Source organism: Schistocerca nitens, chromosome 9 (assembly GCF_023898315.1).
Source record: "Schistocerca nitens isolate TAMUIC-IGC-003100 chromosome 9, iqSchNite1.1, whole genome shotgun sequence".
Classification (NCBI taxonomy): Eukaryota; Metazoa; Arthropoda; class Insecta; order Orthoptera; family Acrididae; genus Schistocerca; species Schistocerca nitens.
The window spans coordinates 400012901-400034057 of NC_064622.1; the positions used below are offsets into that span (position 1 = coordinate 400012901).

At 40.4% G+C, this 21157-nt stretch overlaps 1 protein-coding gene across 1 annotated transcript in view; it reads right to left on the minus strand.

The window, feature by feature from the left end:
- LOC126203363 (protein abnormal spindle-like) overlaps positions 1-14546 on the minus strand; it is a 153228-nt gene extending 138682 nt beyond the window's left edge. The window contains exon 1 of the mRNA XM_049937660.1: positions 14410-14546. Within this exon, the coding sequence (XP_049793617.1) occupies positions 14410-14430 (21 nt within the window). The 5' untranslated portion in view covers positions 14431-14546. The remainder of the gene's footprint in view (positions 1-14409) is intronic.
- Positions 14547-21157: the final 6611 nt, after the last annotated feature.

A 21157-nucleotide genomic window follows, 5' to 3' on the forward strand; every position in this document is an offset into this window, starting at 1 on the left:
ATTCCACGCTCCGATCCGTAGAACGCCAGTTTTCTTTCTCCTGATAACGACGTCCTCTTGAGTAGTCCCCGCCCGGAGATCCGAATGGGGGACTATTTTACCTCTGGAATATTTTACCCAAGAGGACGCCACCATCATTAACCATACAGTAAAGCTGCATGCCCTCGGGAAAAATTACGGCTGTAGTTTCCCCTTGCTTTCAACCGTTCGCAGTACCAGCACAGCAAGGCTGTTTTTGTTAGTGTTATAAGGCCAGATCAGTCAATCATCCAGACTGTTGCCCCTGCAACTACTGAAAAGGCTGCTGCTGCTCTTCAGGAACCACACGTTTGTCTGGTCTCTCAACAGATACCCCTCCATTTTGGTTACACCTACGGTATGGCTATCTGTATCGCTGAGGCACGCAAGCCTCCCCACCAAGGGCAAGGTCCATGGTTCACTGGGGGGATCATGGAGAGAAGGCTTTGATTGTGTCTTGCCGCTAACTTACTTTATATACGACCAGAACCTCTTTGGATTTTGTGCCTGGTTTCAAGACAAAAGTTTTGTTGCAGAACCATTATAACCACCTTGCATTGAAGTCCGCACTAAACTTTGAGCTTCTGTAAATGATTGTCTACCTTGTACGTTTCGCGTTCTTTCAAATTTAACATGCTTTTTTCATTGTTTCTGCAACAGTTTTGTGACTTGTTTTGAATATGGCTCTGAGCACTACTTAAACCTAACTAACCTAAGGACAGCACACACATCCATGCCCGAGGCAGGATTCAAACCTGCGACCGTAGCTTGTTTTGAATACCATGGGGGATCAGCCCAGTGTTTGTTAATTTATTTGGTATAAATCTCTAAGTCTGCTGAAACTATTTCCCTGAATTCATGTTGTCTGCACTTACATTATTAACTTGGAAGATGTCAAGCGAATTTTTATTTGCTTTCTTGAATAGATACTGGTTTAATTTTGGTGGCTTTGGGAGTTATGGTATTCACTCTCGCTACGACAATCCTGTGCTCATTATTAGTTCAGATTATTTGTTGCTAAGAGGTCAAGTGTGTTTCCGCAACTGTTTACTATTCGAGTGTGTTCAAAACCTAATTGCTCGAAACAATATCCAGAGAATGAGTTTAGCACAAATATTAATGATGTTTTACACATACCTCTGAATTTAAACATGTATTTTTGCCAACATATCAAGGGTCATCACAAACTATAATTGTATGCAGAATGAGATTTTAACTCTGCAGCGGAGTGTACGCTAATATGAAACTTCCTGGCAGATTAAAACTGTGTGCCCGACCGAGACTCGAACTCGGGACCTTTGCCTCTCGCGGGCAGGTGCTCTACCATCTAGTGCTAGTTCTGCATGGTTCGCAGGAGAGCTTCTGTAAAGTTTGGAAGGTAGGAGACGAGATACTGGCAGAAGTAAAGCTGTGAGTACCGGGCGTGAGTCGTGCTTCGGTAGCTCAGATCGTAGAGCACCTGCCCGTGAAAGGCAAAGGTCCCGAGTTCAAGTCTCGGTCGGGCACACAGTTTTAATCTGCCAGGAAGTTTTATAATTGTATGATTCGAGTACATGTTTGAAATTAGTGAACATTTCAGCAATTGTATCAGCCAAGTTGGGAGGTCAGTAAAAGGATCCAATTATTATTTTATTCCAGTTGTCAAGGATAACCCCTACCCACACTAACTCACAGGAAGTATATATTTCAGTTTCGCTACAAGATAAACTACTACTAAGAGCAACAAATGCATAACTGCCACCTTTCCGGATACCGTTAGGTCCTTCGCAAAAAATTTGGCTGAACTTATCTCCTGCTTTGGCCAGATTTGAGAGGCTATAACGATTTCAGCGTCAGTGCTTTCTATTAGCGCTTACAGCTCTGGCACTTTTCCTACACAGCTATGACAATTTACAACTGTTATACTGAGGGTTCCTAGATTTAAGTTGTACCCGTGTTTGACTTGCACCCTTTGAGATTGAAACCCTTTTTGTGTTTTTCCAAGAACCTCTAACTGAGAAAACCCGACCAATCCACACCACAAAAACCCCGCTACTCCTGTAGTCATGTCCTGTGTGTAATGGACTCCTGATTTTTAGTGGAACCCAAAACCCCACCACGTTATGGTCCAAGTCGAGGACTCAGAAGCCTACATGGTTGCAGAACCATCTGAGCCTCTCATTCAGACCCTACAATCAGCTACATACCAGAGGTCCGCAATCCATCCTATCAACTATGCTGCAAGTGGTGAGCTCTGCTTTCATCTCGCAAACAAGACTGGCAGCAATTACCACTTCTGACAGCTGCTCTTCTGATACAGAATGACACACATTATTGGTATTGACATGATCCACCACCTGCAATTGCTCTCCATGGCATCCAAAAGCACCCATACCTCATCTGGAATGACTCCACCCAATATGCACATTGGCCTTTTCCACCACCTTGGCAGCTATGTCCATACAAGACTCCATAGTACGTCTCACGCTGGAGCTCACAGCAACCAATAACCCCACCCCCTTTGATTATCCAGATCTTGCAGACAGAGGTTTCCTCTGAAACAGGACAAGCAACCGCATCTGGGTGAGGGACAGTGTCATCTACAGATAGCACCTGGAACCTGTTTGTCAGACTAACTGGGGAGGTCTTGTGCCCCCTCCCTGGGAAGTTTTTTGCAGCTTCTACAACCCGAGGTAACCTCCCATTCGACCAAGCAGTAACTGGGCTGGCCACACTGATGTAGACCAATTGGCAGACTCATGGGTTCTGCTAGATGCCTGCTGGATCCACATTGCTGGTCCATGACAGTGTTGACAAGCCAATGCAGCATCAAGCTGTGTTACGAAAGCCAACACAGCCTGGAGCTGAGAGCGAAGTGCCACCAATTCAGTTCACATCTTCACACGGTGATCACAATCCCTCTTCACACTAAAGATTGCAGAAAGCTACATTACAGTGGCAAACAAATGACTATCGACATATGCTACGAAACTCTAGGCTATTGTAGACACTGACGGAAACGTGAGAAGTGTGTCTATTAAATATTAAATTAACATGCAAAAATTCAAAAACTGAGCTACCAAAGCATTCAGATGAAACTATATAATTCACTTCTGGTTAGGAACTCGTAAAATGTCACGAAATCTGTTACTTCCCTATGCTCTCTCTTGGTGGTGGCTGCTGCCTTACTGACGAAAGCCAATAAGTGATCACTAGGTTTCATTACAAACAAACAAATGACCACTTCTTACACACTTCCAGTTTCACAACTTCCGAATTTCCAATGAGAGAATTTTAGCTCCTTATTACGGTGCTCCATAAATCCAATATTTTGTATCAGTAGCACACTCTTACATGTGAAAGCTCTTAACCTGAACCCATCTATTTCTTACATCTTCCTTGGTTTGGCCATCTTGCATTATAATTCATCCCACATGGGATCGTTCTTTCAGGCTTACCACTATTCCATTCCCAACTTTCGTGTTGGTCACACCTGTTTTCAATTCTAACCATCATTTTCATGTTAGTTTTTCCTACATTCAGTTTATATTCTGTGCAAAGTATGTTATTTCTGATGAAATAGTACATTAGTCAATGGCCCATGTCAGTTTCCAATGGGCACCTTATTTCAGGAGGCGACCATATTGCCATCATCAGGGACACTTATGAACTGACTGCTTGAGAACTGGAACGGCACTTCTCTCTTTTCACTCTCTCCCCTTCTCTGATCAGTCATTATAACCACCATTCACACCCAACATCTCCTCCCCCACTCCTTCCACCACCACATTGCTCCAGCCCTGCTTCACACCCATGTACAAGTGCTGGCAAAACCTCTGCTATTCCTCTGCCTGACCTCAAAGGCAGTTTGTTGTGTGGCATCTCCTTCCTCTTCTTAATCAGAGTAATTAGGGGTTCCCAGGCCTTAGTATGTGGCAGCTACCATGACTGATCAATTCCCTTACTCATATCTTTGTACATTCTTTAATGCCACAGTCTCCGCAGTTACACATCAGTGTCAGAACCTTAGTATAGTCGCCGTCCATTTCGTATTGTTCTGATAGGAGATGTTATGTGACTGTCGTCTTGTTCGGCTGCTGCAATCTGGTGTCCTGTTGGTGTTCTGAGCAACTGTCTTCAACAGTATGCTTAATCTGACCTACTTACGTCTTGCCACATCAGCAGGGCGTCCAACAGATGCCTAATTTCTTTAATTGAAGTTGTCTTTGACACTACCAAGCAGTGGCCATGTTTTACCTGGAAAGCAGAAGACACTCTTCACTTGGTGTACCCAGAAAATTCATCCTCTCTCTCCTGGTAATGTGCCATAAAAAGGAATAAATAGAATAGCTGCATCTTCCACCGAGAGCGCAGTCGGTGTAGGGAATAGTGCTCTCCAAATCTTCTTCTCCTTGTAACAATTATTCTGTAAAAGTGTCCTCAAATGTTTACGTCAGAGATGGTGTGAATGAACTGTACCAATGTTTTGAACACGCTATTCTTCTGTGCTGGGCAGTGGCAGTGGCTCTTGATATGCGTCTTCCTCCATTTCACACTGTGGCACAACATGCTGCCCATTCTTTTAACCAGAACATCCATAGATGGAGCACTCCATCCATTTTAACGTCCACTGTAAAACTGACATTCTGGTGCATCGAACTGCGATGTATGAGTAAGTCATCCACATTGTCTCGTTCATGCAGCCATATGGTAAATGATTTTTCTACACATCGGGTAGTATGTTTCCATTGGTTTGATTCCAGGGCTTCCTCTGTGAAATGTTCCACCTGGTGAAAGTGAACTACTCACAGCTACTCCTTTCCGCTTGTAGTGGGCCACTGTTGAAAAGAAAGTATGCCAACATCTAGACATACCTAGAAAGACTGGTGGTCTGTGTCTAATTTCTGAGCAGTAAGTTCTAAGGAATCTTGTAAAGGCCCTCTGATAAAAGGAGTCCACATTTCAATTATCTTTAAATATCAACAGTTTAAACAAACTATTCCACAAACAAAGAGTGGCAAATTCGGAGAGCCCTATGTCCTACACCCACTATACAATCAGTGGAAACATGAGGAACCTCAGGACAATGTGGACGCTGCATCTATTCCTTTTTGTGACACATTACCTGAAAAGGTAAAAAGAATTCTCCAGAAACATCGAGTGACAATGTTCTACCAGCCACCATCTAAAGCACAGGCACTGCTTGGTACTGTCAAAGACACTCTCGGTCTGCAAAAATCCAGAAGTCTATTGAGTACCCCACCATTGTGTAAGACGTGTGGTCAGACTGTGCATATTGTTTAAGATCGTCACTGATAACACCAATAGCACACCATATAACAGTAGCCTATCGAGTTGGCAGTCTGAATTACAAACTGGATTACGGCCATACTAAGGTTCTGACACATACATCTAACTTCTGGGACTGTGTCCTTAAGGAATCTATACAGATTCAAGTAAGGGAATCACTGATAAATCATGACAATGTCTGCATCCTTAGTAAGGCCTGGGAACCCGCAATTAGGCTCATGAAGAGGCAGGAGTTATCCCACAAGAAAATGACTTCGGACATAGGCAGAGAACAGCAGAGGTGCAGTCAATATATGTACTAGGTGTGAACATGGGACTGAGCACCATGTAAAATGGGGGAATGGGGGCAGGAGATTATAATGAGTGCAGACAGCAGATTAAAGGGAGGGGGAAAAAACCTGAAAGCACAAGATGGTTAGTTCATCAATGCACTTGGTCACTTGCCAAAATACTGTGCCCGTTGGATGCTGATGCCTGCCCGTTTATCCACGAACTATTTCATTATTAAGTACACCAGGAGAATTACATTCTTTGAATGTATACACAATGTTTTAAAGAATAAAATTCACCATGACAGCTTCTGCCAAAGGTGCTTGTTTTGTTTCTTTTAGGATGCAAAAACAACCACGGTCATACGTGCCCATGTTAGAACAGTAGAACACAAAGACAAAGACAGGAGCTAAATATGACTACAGGTCAGTTCCAATCGACAGAAGAGAAGACAGCTAAAAACGGGGACATGGAAAAAGGCCTATAAATACACCATAGAGAGACAGGTTCTGAATTAAAATTGAATGTCCTTCACCATATTGCTAAGACAGAAAAAAAGTAAAACACGGTCGAAGTCCCATGTGTCGTTCACTAAAATGGCTGATAACTCAGACGGCAAGCACAAATGAGAAGGTAAATGGTTAAAAAAAAAAAGGGCACTCTGTCAGGAAATGGTGAACCGTCAAAGTTTGAGAGCAATAAGCACAAAGTGGTGGGGGAACATCACTTGATAAACAGTGATGGCTGAAAAGACAGTGCTCAATACACAACATAGCTAAAATGATCTCCTCACAGTGAGAGGGCCGAGAGGAGGTCGTCCAGGCCTTAGAGAGGCTTAATAACCCAGAACTTGTTATAATGAAGGGAGAACCTGTGGTGACGCCAAAGTGACACCACCTGCAAACAGAAGGCAACACAGAGATGGGAATGTAATAACTAGCGGACTGAGGTACGAGGACAGCAGCCTCGGCAGCAGCATCAGTGAGTGGCCTCGTTTCCTGTCAGACCAATGTGACCAGGAACCCACATAAAAATCACCATCAAAGAGTGAGCAAGTGACGGCTTTCCTGGACCTGTTGCACTAAGGGATGGACGGTGTACAGTACTGAGAAGCTTTGAAGAGCACAGAGTGTCTGAGCAGATGACGCAATTGAAAAGCCTGACTCACAGGATGTACTGTGTGACTCGATACAGGGCAAAGGGCTCTTCTGTAAATACTGAGCAGTGTTCTGTAAGCTGATACCAAAAAACATCAGTGCTAAAGATGAAGGCACACCTGACACCAAGGTCAGTCCAAGAACCATCAGTGTACACAGAGGTACTATCGTGAAGTTCAATACGAAGGTCATGAAACTAAAGGCAACTGAGCAAGGCCCGAGTAGTGTCCTTAGGAAGCGAATGAAGGCCAAGGTGAACACATGCCGCCACATGAAGCCAAGGTGGTGAAGGGTTCACCCCCATCAGGAAAGTGGCAGGTAGCATGCAGTTAAACTGCCGAAGCAAGAGCCAAAAGCGAGCTATAGAAGGTAACAGAAAAGAGGGATGTGCCCCATACTGGCAATCAAAAGAGTCATCAAAGGAGGAGGCATAAGGTGAGTAGCCATGCATGGCAGACAAACAGCATACATATCTGCTGAGGAGAAAGTCACGGTGGTAAGAAAGTGGTAGTTTGGCAGCTTCTCCATACGCACTCTCAACTGGGCTAGTGTAAAAGGAGCCAGAAGCCAAACGGATGCCATGATGGTGGATTGTATTAAGACAGCATAAGAGGGATGGACGTGGAGTTGCATAAACAAAACATTCATATTCTAATTTTGGATGGACAAGGGACTGGTACAAACAGAGGAGGGTGGTACGATCTGCTACCAAGGAAGTACCACTGAGGACATGTAGGACATTGAGGGAATGTACAAAGGGCTGCCAGGTAAGAGACATGGGAGGACTATTGAGCAAGAGCCCCAGGAATTTCATAGTTTCAATGAACGGAAGAGCAACAGGCCCAAGATGGAAAGACGGTGGAAGAAACCAATTGTGCTGCCAGAAAAACTGGTTTTGCAATGCTCCATGAGTAATGGCGATCGAGACATAGCTGAAGACGCCACTCAGTGAGACAAGTCTATGCAATAGATAGCAAAATCATCAACGAAAAGGGAGTCTGAGATGTATGGTGGGAGACAGGCCACCCAGCGGAAGATAGGCCATTGTAGGGTTAATGGCGATAGCAAAGAGGATGACGCACAAGACAGAACCCTGAGACACACTGTTTTCCTGGATAAAGGTGCCTGACAAGGCAGAACCCACATTTATCTTGAAAACTCTATCTTTTAAAAATATCTGAATAAAACGTGGCAAGCAGCTACGGAAGCGCCACGTGTAGAGTGTACGGAGGATACGAGCACTCTACCAGGTATCGTAGGCTTTCTCCAAATCAAAAAACATGGCCACTGTCTGGGATTCCTGCAGAAAGCCATTCATGACCTAGGTGGACAGTGACGAGATGATGAATTGCAGAACATCACACTTGAAATCAACACTGTGTAGTGGTTAGTAAATTGCAATATGAGCCACCATACCTGCCAGACATGAATCATACATTCCCTCACCTTGCAAACACAGCTGGTGAGATAAATGGGGTAGGAGCTAGAAGGACGGTGTTTGTCCTTACTGGGCTCAGGTATGGATATGACGGTGGCTTCACGCCAGTGTCTGGAAACTTGCCCTCTGCCCAAACGTAGTTGTATGTATGAAGCAGGAAATGCTTGCCTGCAAGAGGAAGATGCTGCAACATATGAATGTGAACATCATCTGGCCCTGGGGAGGAGGACGGGGGTGAAGTGAGAGAATGATCTAGCTCCCTCATAGTAAAGACAGCATTGTGGCACTCATGATTCTGAGAAGAGAAGGGTATCACCCGAGGCTCCTCCGCTCGGTTCCGATGAAGGATGGCAGGGTGGTCATGGAGGTAGCTCGAAACCTCTGCAAAATGGTGGCCCAAGGTGTTGGAGATTGCAAGAGCGTCCACTATGACATCATCTGCTACTATAAGGCTGAAAATTGGGGAATGAATCTAGGTCTGAGAGAGCTGTCGGACATTAGCCCACAGAAAGGAAGAGGGAGCGGAACTGTTAAAAGAACTAGTGAATGAAACCCAGCTGGCTTTTACCCTATCCTGAAGAACACTACGACACTGTGCGCGCAACTATTTTTAATAAATGCAGTTTGCCACTGTAGGATGATGGTTAAAAATGCAGAGAGCACATCTCCACGTGAGAATTGCGTAGCGGCATGCCTCAGTCCAACAAGGGGCTGGGACACAGCACGTGAAGAGGACATGTGGAAGTGTGAGGAACTGAACATTCTGCAGCGGTAAGGATAATGTTTGTAAGATATTCTACCTGGTCATCACAACTGGGGAAATGTTGTTCATCGAAGGTTGCCAGGGAGGAGTAAAGCCTCCAGTCCACCTTAGTAAGCTGCAATTTGGGTGCGCAGGTAGGTGGGGTAGGATTCAGCAAAGGGACAGGAAAAGGTCACTTCAGTATGTGTCAGAGAGAACGGACCACTCGAGATGATGGGCAAGCTGGGCAGTACAGAAGGACAGGTCCAAATGGGAATGTGTGTGCATGGCGTCTGAAAGGAATGTGGGTGCTCCTACGTTAAGGCAGAGGAGGGTAAGTGGATTGAGAAGGTCAGCCAAGAGGGCAGGTTCTGGGAGAACCCCAAAGGGGATGGTGCACATTGAAGTCACAAATTAGCAGAAAGGGATGAGGCAGCAGGAGGAAGTCTGCCCTGGTGACATCAAATGGCGGAGGGATGTAAATGGTACTAAGGGAAAAGGTCAGGTGAGGAAGGAAAAGGCAAACAGCAACAGCTCAGAGCTGGGTAGTAAGAGAGATGGATTGACTATGAATGTCACCCCATATGAGCAGCATTACTCCACTATGAGATGAAATGCCATTTCGGTGGAAGGTCAAAACGGACGGGGAAGAAATCAGAGTTGCTTAAAGTGGTCGCAATTTTGTTTCCTAAAGGCAGAGAACAAGCAGATGCTGCGATTCTAAGAACAGCCGTAAATCGTCTGTTTGATGAAAAGTCATGAACATTCCACTTTCTTGGACTGTCATCCACAATCATTTGTGACAAAAATTTGATGTTGGCAAATTGTTATGTCCTGTCCACAGTAATGACATCATCAAAGAAATGCAACACCATTTACGAAGCAAGCACTCTGAAGTATTAGAAAATTTTGCACACATCAGAAATCATGTTTACCACAGGTTTCTAACACAAGATCTTTCTCTCCCCCACATCTCCATCCACCGTTCAATAAAAATCTGCATTTTGTGTTTCATCTCTTACTTCTACCTTCCATCCCATAATTCCTCTATCTCCAGCCCATCTATTCAATCTGATAAAAAGCTGTCAATTAAAATGCAAAATCTGTCTTGTTTTAACACAAAGGAGAAATTCAACAAAAGAATGTCATCTGAAAATAACTATTTCTGAGACAATAATAGACAGAAGTGCATCCAATATTCATAGTTGAAAATTCATTCTCCTCAAGTTTAACACAGTTCCTGTTGCGAATTTTCTTGAGTAGCTATTAAAATGTCATTCTTTTGATGAAAGGTATTTTTATGTTTGTTAATAAAGTATGCCAGTTCAGAAACAAAGTTACATCTTCTTTCTGTCATACTATCTCCTAAACCAAAAATACTGCTTAAAATTACTAATTGCTACCTTGCATTATTATGGAGCAGTTTCTTGGTGATACACGGTGGCCTGAATATTTAAATTACTGCAGCTTCCATTACACTAGATATGTAATGTGCAACACAAAGCAGATTCAAACAATTCATCTGCTTTCACATTCCAGGTGAAAAACTAAAATAATGACGAACACTGTCATTTCTGGTTTGTCAGTAGCTAGATAACCAGTCGTCATTTCACCTGGAGACCAAGGTGTGCTGTACAGCATAACTCATTGTAACATAATAGTGGTTACTGAAAGTGCCATCACACATATCAGTAACTGGAAATTTTTACTGCACTAACGCCACCTATTTTTCAATTAAGGTAGAGAGGAATAATGTAATCTTCATTTTAAATGTAATGCAATCAAGGAGTATATCTATTCTTTACTTCATAATTCACAACTAGACTCTGGTTCTGAATTTCATTTTTTTCTGGAACAAATTCAGAAACATATTTACTAATGAATTTAATTTATAATGATGCCAATGTTAAACACCTGATAAGGTTAACTGAAAAGAAGTAAACAAGAAGGAATTACATTAAGGACTGGATGGGATATTAAGGAAAACACACAAATCCTGAATCAGGAGGGGAACCCGTACACTGCTGCGGATGTGCTTGTTACATGCCAAGTTGATAGTTGCATCATTATTGCAATGTATCTCTCTGTGTAAAGTAGTCTGTGTGTATTGAGGTTTACCTGGGCTGGGTTTGTTTGAGTAGCCTGCCTAACCCAGTGCTGAATATTCTGGAGCGAGCTCTGCTGTATCTCTGCCTGTCACTCTAAGATTTGTTACTTCCAGATTTTCTGGATTCAGAGGAACTTATATACCTGAACAAACTTTTCCATATCATCCCCCTCACCCACAGCCTCACGACATTGCACTGTATTCTGGCTGGAGCAGCCAGAAGTAATGGTAATGTGCGCATGGGGTGTGCTTGCTTGTGAGAATGTATGTTTTCTTTTCTGAAGATGGCTTTGGCCAAAAACTCAATGTGTAGGCCTAACATCCTTTTAGTTGCGCCTGTGTGTAACTCAACATGTCATCTTTATAGTGAGTAGCAATTATACTTTTCATAACTCTTCTATTTCAACCTCCACTTTTCATTGTTTTATTAGATATCTTGCTCAAACATAAGACTAGTGTTACACCTACTGCCAGACAGTTTACAACTATCGCTTTCAGAATCTGTTGGGGCATTATCACTTATATCGACACTGAGTAATTCATCTTCACTGCTAGTCTTCATAAGTAGGTCTATCTCTATGACCTCTTTCTCAGTGCAACCAACAATGTCTTGCCTTCCTTTGTAGAAAAGACGAGAAAAACACTGACGCCAATCTTTATGAACAGTAAAACAAAGCAAAATATAATGCCACAAAGTGATATAAAAGATAAAGTATTCCAAAACAGCTTGATACCAGAACTTTGAAAAGCTACTGAGATATGGGGTAGAAATTTCACTGTACACGTGAACTCGTCAACAGCACTCTGCTGTTGGAGTTGTGGTGCACCTATGGGATAACGGAAGCGATGCCCATCACTAGCTCTCAGCAACCAGCAAGGAGCCCCAAGTTGACTTATTAATATTGGTGAAGGAATACAAAGAAGGCACACCAACTCATCAGCAACACCTGGAGACAGGTCATGACAAGTTACCATGTCAGCAGCAGCCCTGGGATTAAGCTAGTTTTAAATTTTGAAGGACCATTTTCTGGATGGGAATAGCACTGCACTTCAACAACTTATGTATTGTTCACAAAAAGTCTCAAATTAGAATAACTGATTGCACTGATGTAATGACATTTCTCACTCCATTCAATCACAACAAACAGTACTTTTTCTGACAATTTTAGTTACTTGCACAGCATAAAACTAAATCAGGTCGTACAAATGAGCCTGCTATTTTGATTGAGAGTTGTCACTTTAATACCAAGCAATTGTACTGAATCTAAATAGAAGAAATAACACAAAATTCAGCAGTAAGTGGGAAAATAATTGTCACATTGGACATAAATAAACCACCTAGCGGCCTAAGCAGCACTGCAAGCATTAAGTCCTTAAGAGTGGATATTAATTGCCAGCTGACTTTGAATGAACATACAAAGACAATGGCATCAGCATTTTGGGTTGTATCATCAACATGTAACAGCCAGTGCCTTGGACATAAGTCTCACGTACCCACAGTTATTTGCTATGGGATATTTTTCATGTGGCCCAAATACACTACACCTGGATATTACTTTCAAACTGCAGAAAATGAAAATAAGAGTAACAATAAGCAGAAGTGAGCATTGTAAGGAAAATTTTAACAACAGAATAGCCATACAGCAGCAAGTGAGTTCATCAGTCTGTTGTGCACAGAACAAAAACCAATTGCAGGCAGGTCACAAATTTATTATCCACAATCATGGAACAGGAGCCAACTTGGACTTCTGTTTCCCAACAAAAAATTCTGCATCACATTTTGTATCATAGACTGAAATCATAATTTGCCCAGCAAGATGAAATAACTGACATACATTTATCTGAAAAGAAAGTTGAATTATAGCTTTTAAAAATACATATACTACATGAAGGTTACTTACATAATTCAAATATATGTGTTATTAAAACAAAAATGACATCTAACCACCTGTCATAATATACACTCACGACATAAGCCTTAACGCTTTTTACTGGAAATTCGTACATCTAAGCAGGTACAGGGTAATACTAATGTCATACCATTTTCCTGAACTCAACATCTCACTCATCAAAAAGGAGAGAGGATACGGGGATTCAATGGTAAGAACGCATGATTGTTCAGAAGTCACATACACAGGTGTGTGCACACACAGCAACAAGTGTCTGAAGACTAAATGAGCTGTGTGTAATTAATGTTCATCTTATTAATCCAACTTGTTACAATTAACTAAAAACTTAAGTCCATTGCTCATTAAGTATAATTAAATGAGATGTGCATTTGTTACAGCACAGCCTATCAAGCTATCCTGGCTTAGGTTTTCCTAAATCACATTATCAGGCAAATGCCAGGATGTCTCCTTCAACAAAATCATAGTGGGCCATCTGGTCTCTTCTCATTAAACACATACAACAGAAAATATCCAGTCCTATATCATTGTAAAACGATTCTTCGATGAATATATTACTACTACTATTACTATGGCATTACATTACCATTGGAACCACAATACAAATGTTCCTTCTAGTTCATTAACAAGGGCACACTGTCCTAAATGAGGAATACAGATCAACTTAGAAGTACAAACTTATTTCTGACATCCATACAACATATGATGTCAAGACAGTTTTATTAGTTCACCGTCATATCAAAACAAATCCATTACCACCCTATCTTGTCACTATTTATTAAACACAGAAAGAAATCAAATTATAGACAGCATTATTTCGACCAACACATGGGAGCATATTTGAACTAATATTAAAGCTTCAAAAGGTGGGGGAGACAAATCTATTCCCGCATCTAGCAATAAGCATCAGCAACGAATTTGTGGAGAAACTGTTGACGAAGAAAAAATTTAGCCTAATCATTTTGTTTGTGTTGAGAAATAACAGTTACTGTAATTAACGTTACATGAAGCAGCAGAATATTGATAGAGTGAAAAAGGGGTGTATGAAGAATTATGGGTAAATCCTGAAATAAAAGTGTCTTCACTAATTTGTATTGTCTTTTCTGTCAGGTTAAAACAAGTGACACCTAAACAAGGCATATATAAATGCATAACTGATCAGGGAATGGCAATGATTACTCCTCCTGCGTCCTCTGAACAATTATATCGCTCACCATGTGAGCATAATTCAAAAAGATTAGCTACTGGAAGCTAGTACCTAACGACTGCTGAAAATGGGTGCAAATTACAAATAAATATACAAACGAGAGGCAATGCTAAAATATCAACTGAATACAAATCAGAGTGAAGCACATTTATGTATCAGTTTGCGACCTGTCAATTCAAGTAACTTCGGTTACACATTCCCTTACAATATTTCTTAACTGACGAATCTTGGAACATTTTCCCTCTCAAGATTTTACTAATGTTTTACAGCTAACCTGAAATGCAGTCGAAGTCATTTTCAAATGGTCAATTCATAAAACACATTAGGTTCTCAAACAATAAGATAATCATGTCACTACGACGCACAAAGTGACGTTAAAACTTAAACTACCGGCAGTACAATTCAAACTCCGTACCAACACGCTACACATAATAGTCTCTGACCAGCGATATCTACACAATTGCGTAGGACTAGAAGTGTGCACATACAAATACAAAAAATTTGCTAGTTTCCGTCTTCACTAGGATATCATTCTCCAATTTTGAAAGTGTGGGGATTCTGATAGCACACTTTGTTTCAAAGATCGACATGCATTTCAGGAAAACAATTCCAGTGCAGCAAGACCGCTTCGTTTGTTGGAAAGGAGGGATTCATGCAAAAGCTTTGCATAGCGTAATATTTAAAATTTCGAAGCAAACAAAGCACCTGAAACTTGTCGATCAATGATTGTCGACCTGAAAGATTTCATAAGTGTAACAGCCTGAAATAAATATCATTGTAACACATTCCTGATATTACTTGTATTTGCAATTATTCTACAATCGGAAAGACATTGCACTATATTACCACTTTTTCCAGTTTCACCACTATCTGTGTTGCCTTTAGTGAATGTTACAGTGAAAACTGTGTTTGTCGATACTATTATCACATCCACAAACACAGTTAAGCATTCTTATCGTCGTAAAAGTTCAATTCTATTTCGTACAGAACCTCATTTAGTTTATCTGATGACTGTCCTCTCACTTTCCCACTGTGGTGAAGCTAATGGATCATTTGTGGGTAGCTTATCTTATACCCTTTTATACAAGAGATTGATGCGGTAATTCTTTTTGATAGTAAAGTTAACAGTCACTAAATTTCTGGTCACTAAATTTCTATCGCAGTTGTGCAGAGAGAACTTAACCCATCATTTGTCATTGAATGGCGAAGGTAATTTTCAACGCAATATTATTGGCCGCTAAGAATATAAAGTGCGCTGGTGATAAATATTTATGTTTGTCAATATAAATGTTTCCTAGTTCATTTTCCAGTTGTTCTTTGCTGAAGAATGGGTAAGTTGTGAAAAACCTTTCAATTTCATTGTTGGAAACCTTGATTTTAATTTCCTATCTGATTCCTATCAAGCAACTCTACAGAATCAATATTCTGAAAAATTCCAAAACGCATTTCCATTTGCACTATCATGTTCTTTAAGATTTCACATGATATCAGCAACATCTCAAGCAACTGGAAGTCACACTCGCTACACTTATTTCAATGTTAACTTTCTGGATACAGCTTTTAGTGCATGAGCTCACATTTTTTTTAAATCACATATCACTTAACAAACTGATGGTCATCTTGATTTCAGCCTTGCACATACTAATATCAAACACAATTTTGGGTTGCAGAAGAGGATAGAGGTGGTCAACATATGACAAAGCAGGAAAAAGAACTGGGTTTTACTAAGAACGCCAAGAAACCAAAAGCACTGTTGAACGACTCTGCATCCCAATCGTCATTGTGTGTGGTTCTATTTTGGAAAAGCCTTTCAGCTCATGGTACCTGAGATGTATTGTATTTGTATTTCTTTATTCATCCTGTAAATGGTGCTTGAGTACATACCTTGTACAAACGATAAATGGCAAGTCAGGTCTGATATACTATACACAAGTTTATATGTACCTGTGATTTAGAACACAAAAGTCAATACAAGTTGAATACGGGTAACATAATTATAAAAACAGTAATATGATTGAAAGAATAGTATGGTTAACAATAAATATGTGAGGAAGTACACTGTATTTTCTTGGCGCTATAAAAACTCATAAACAGAAGAGAAGCTGTGGTCAAGCAAGTACTCTTTTATCTTCATTTCAAACTTAGGCAAGTTTTCTGTTTCAGAAATAATGGCATGTAGTTATGCAACATAATGTCAGTATGATACACTCCTCCCCTATAAATGTTTGTGCTTACTAAATGAACATATAGGTAGTGCTTCTGTCTAATATCATAAGAATGGAACTCACAATTATGCTTGAAGATTTTTTCGTCTTTTAATATGCTCATGTTTATGATGATTAGTAATTGTTAGATACATAAATAAGAATGAGACAGTATACTGAAATCATGAATATTGCTCTATATGAGTTTCTGCATGAGGCAATAGTGACCCTACGGCTTATCTTAGAAGCTAGATTAAGAAAAGGCAAACTACGTTTCTAGCATTTGTAGACTTAGCGAAAGTTTCTGACAATGTTGACTGGAATACTCTCTTTCAAATTCTGAAGGTGGCAGGGGTAAAATACAGGGAGCGAAAGGCTATTTACAATTTGTACAGAAACCAAATGGCAGTTTTAATAGTCGAGGGGCACAAAAGGGAAGCAGTGGTTGGGAAGGGAGTGAGGCAGGGTTGTAGCCTCTCCCCAATGTTATTAAATCTGTATATTGAGCAAGCAGTAAAGGAAACAAAAGAAAAATACGGAGTAGGTGTTAAAATCCATGGAGAAGAAATAAAAAGTTTGAGGTTCGCAGATGACATTGTAATTCTGTCAGAGATAGCAAAGAACTTGGAAGAGCTGCTGAACGGAATGGAAAGTGTCTTGAAAGAGGGTACAAGATAATCGTCAACAAAAGCAAAACGAGGATAATGGAATGTATTCGAATTAAATCGGGTGATGCTGAGGGAATTGGATTAGGAAATGAGACACTTAAAGTGGTAAAGGACTTTTGCTATTTGGGGAGCAAAATAACTGATGATGGTTGAAGTAGAAATGATATAAAATGTAGACTGACAATAGCAAGGAAAACGTTTCTGAAGAAGAGAAATTTGTTACCATCGAGTATGAATTTAAGTGTCAGGAAGTCGTTTCTGAAAGTATTTGTATGGAGTGAAGCCATGTATGGAAGTGAAACATGGACGATAAATAGTTTAGACAAGAAGAGAATAGAAGCTTTCGAAATGTGGTGCTACAGAAGAATGCTGAAGATTAGATGGGTAGATCACATAACTAATGAGGAGGTGTTGAATAGGTTTGGGGATAAGAGAAGTTTGTGGCACAACTTGACTATAAGAAGGGATCGGTTGGTAGGACATATTCTGAGGCATCAAGGGATCACCAATTTAGTACTGGAGGGAAGCGTGGAGGGTAAAAATCGTAGAGGGAGACCAAGAGATGAATACACTAAGCAGATTCAGAAGGATGAAGGCTGCAGTACGTACTAGGATATGAAGCAGCTTGCACAGGATAGAGTAGCATGGAGAGCTGCATAAAACCGGGCTCAGGTCTGAAGACTACAACACACATTGAATTCCCCCAAAAGATAATTCCATACATCAGTAGTGAATCAATAGTGCCATTGTACATTTGCCCACTGAAGCACGACTTGTATTTTGTGAGAGGATCTTTACACAGTATTTTAGTTTATTTAACTTTTTATTTACATTATTAATGTGTGTCTCCACATTTGCAGATGAATCAATTCTTCCACCAGTGTTAAAAATTGGTGTTATCCGAACAGCTCATGAATCGCGGTTCCAGCATTTAGTAGGCTACATGTTTGATGAAATCTGAATCATTTATTTTCTTAGAGTTGGATTCTCTTTGAGGACTTCCTAAAACGAACAGAATGCTAGAAAATTTTAAATGAAAACCCTAACTGATTTGATACTTTTAGAACAATATAATGGCCCTGGATTAGGTTTATAGGCATAACTGTAAAAATATCACTCATGGATATTTTTGTTAGAAATTTTTGAAAACCTTCATGTTTACCTGCCACTACTGAGGCTCCATCATATGCTTGGCTCACTGTTTTGTCAATAGTTTCCCAAACATCAAGTGCATCAAGTACAATTTCTGATAAACACTGAGCAGTTTTGTTACTAGAAGCACTGTGAAAACCATTAAATTTTTCTGTGGGATAGTCTTGTGCACAAAATCTATGATTAATACTCATTTATGACTTACAAGAAACATCCAGGTTTTCATCTGCTTGCACTTCAAAAACCTCACACAACTATAACGCTTCTTTAAAGCGATCATCAATGACATTGGTAACCAATTCAATTAATTTGCTCTGAATTCTGCTTGATGTTCCTTCGAACCCAGAAGTGCTCTGCCAGCGATCAAGAATCAACTGTTCCAGTCCAGACAAGAGTTCCAATAATTCAGGGTAGTTCCCTTTGTTGTTAAAACTTTCATCTTCAAAGCATCCTTTGAATGGAAACTCTTGTTTGCCCAAGAAACAAACACCAGCAAGTCTCTCTATTATTAATCTTATTTGTTTCACAATCCTATCATTTTTATGGCTAAAAGTTTGGTTCATTCAGAAACTGAATGCTCAATACATACATGACCCAACAACTGAAACCTCTTTTTGTTCTGTCTGTGCCTCCTTGGATTCTGGTGATTCTGCCAATTTTTTTGTCACATATACTCTGAAAGAAACTAACATCTCTTCTTTATCGATGCCAGACCCACCAAAGTACATGTGTAAAATACAATTTATTTGTTGCAGAGCAATATGTAAGTCAAGGGTACTCTTTATAGCATTTTGTTTCCTATCAATCATTTCAAAGTTTAAGTTCAGGGTGAATCGCTTATTTTTATAAGTGCACTTTGTTTCATAAGTCAAGTTTTTCATCTAATTCACAAAGTAAAGACAAAAGTATTCTCTCTGCACTAATCAATGACATGCACTCACGAATTATACTACTAAAATTAGTTTTGTTAAACCAGATCTGAACAGTGTAAGAAATAACATCTCAATGGGAGATTCCTATCACACATGACAGCCTGCAGCCTTGCTGCCTGCTGTGTAGAAAGAGACTATTTCTATCGCCTCCAGTGAACTGTTAACTGGATACATGCATAAGACAGTGAACTCTCAAATTTAATGACATACAAAACAAGCTTTCACTGATACATTCTAACTCTAATTGTAAGTTTTCTTAAAATTTTTGTGTGGACTAGGCCAAAAGAGCGTCTGAAGAGCTTCGCCACTGATTTGTTAATTCCTAACTTTTCACAGACATTTCACTGACACATATGAAAATGCCAATTCGATCATTTGTTATATGATACACTTCATTTTTGTACTGCATTCATATAATCATTAAAAAATGGTTCAAATGGCTCTGAGCTCTATGGGACTTACCTTCCGAGGTCATCAGTCCCATAGAACTAATTAAACCTAACTAACCTAAGGACATCACACACATCTATGCCCGGGGCAGGATTCGAACCTGCGACCGTAGCGGTCACGTGGTTCCAGACTGTAGCACCTACAACCACTCGGCCACTACACCCGGCATATAATCATAGCTATAGCTAATATAGCTGTAAGACACCACTGGACAGGTGCTGTGCAGTATAGGGTCATTTTTATTTAATTATTTCAAGTCTTGGACATTCAGTTAGCTGGTAATTCGCTAATGGTCAGATGAGTAAAAAATTACATTTCACAACGATTATTACATATATACACTCATTGCTATAAAAAGAGCTGCATCATGAAGAACCTAATCTATCTACTGCAAACTGTGTGGTCATGTTGCACATTATCAGTTATACCAATGATTTCTTTTGCAAGGTCAGCCATGTATTCAGGGAGTGCAGTTGGGGCAACGGTGTCATTATATCTGTTGATATAATAGGGCCCCAAACGGCTATGCCAGCCAGTATGACAACAGGTACCCTCGCTAAAGCATCTCTGAAAGCACTATGTCTAGGTAACACATTTGGTAGTAAGCTGCCCAACTGGATGAGTTCGAAAGGGACAGCATTGTGGAGGTGCAGGAGGCTGGGTGGTTGTACCATTATATTGCACACCACACCAGACTTACAAACACCATCTTTTCCCCTTGCAAGTCAATGGGCACAGGAAGGGATGCATTCATGACACTTAGGATATGGACTCCCAACATATATCACCAAAAGGAAGCACTGAAGGATTCTTCACTAAATCCAAGACACATACAACTCCATGCTGAACATCTTGACGAATATATTCACAATCATAGTAGTCTGACACCATACTAACACTTAAGTTTTGTGGCCAGGTAGTCAGTGGCAGTTTGTGCGTATACGTTCTGGATGTTCACACATTTTTGATTCAGATAAATCTGAGAGTGTGAGCTTAATAGCATCTGCTCTATGACAGTTATGCTTATCAACAGCTTTATAAAACTACAGCCACTGTCAATAATAATAACCACAGTAATAATAATAAGATGCACAACTTTTCTGACAAAAGAAAGAGTTGTGTTGTGGAGTTTTGTTATGATGTACATAATTAAGTACATTTCATGGCAATAATGAGGAACGTGTAAGCTTTCACAACTCTCCCTTTCGCATTTTTGTGCAAGTGGGAGTTTTCATGCTTCACCATTTTTTCTTCAGACAGATGTAAAAGATCCCAATAGACATATTTGTTCACGAGTTTACTTCTGGGTTAAAAATCAGTCAATTTTACGCAGCACTGACACAACAAATTGTGTGTACAGTATACTTCGTTGTTAAATGTTCGCTTGTACTCATGCGTGTTTGATTTCGTCGCTCCCTCATTCAAAGGATCTGTTCTCAGAGGCCCTAGTTCCTGTGTGGCTAAAGTTTCCTGGTAATTTAATTTTTCTGTTCCCTGAACGAGATTTTCGCTGTGCAGTGGAGTGTGTGCTGATATGAAACTTCCTGGCAGATTAAAGCAATGTACCAGACCAAGATTTGAACTCACAATCTTTGTCTTTCATGGGCAAGTGCTCT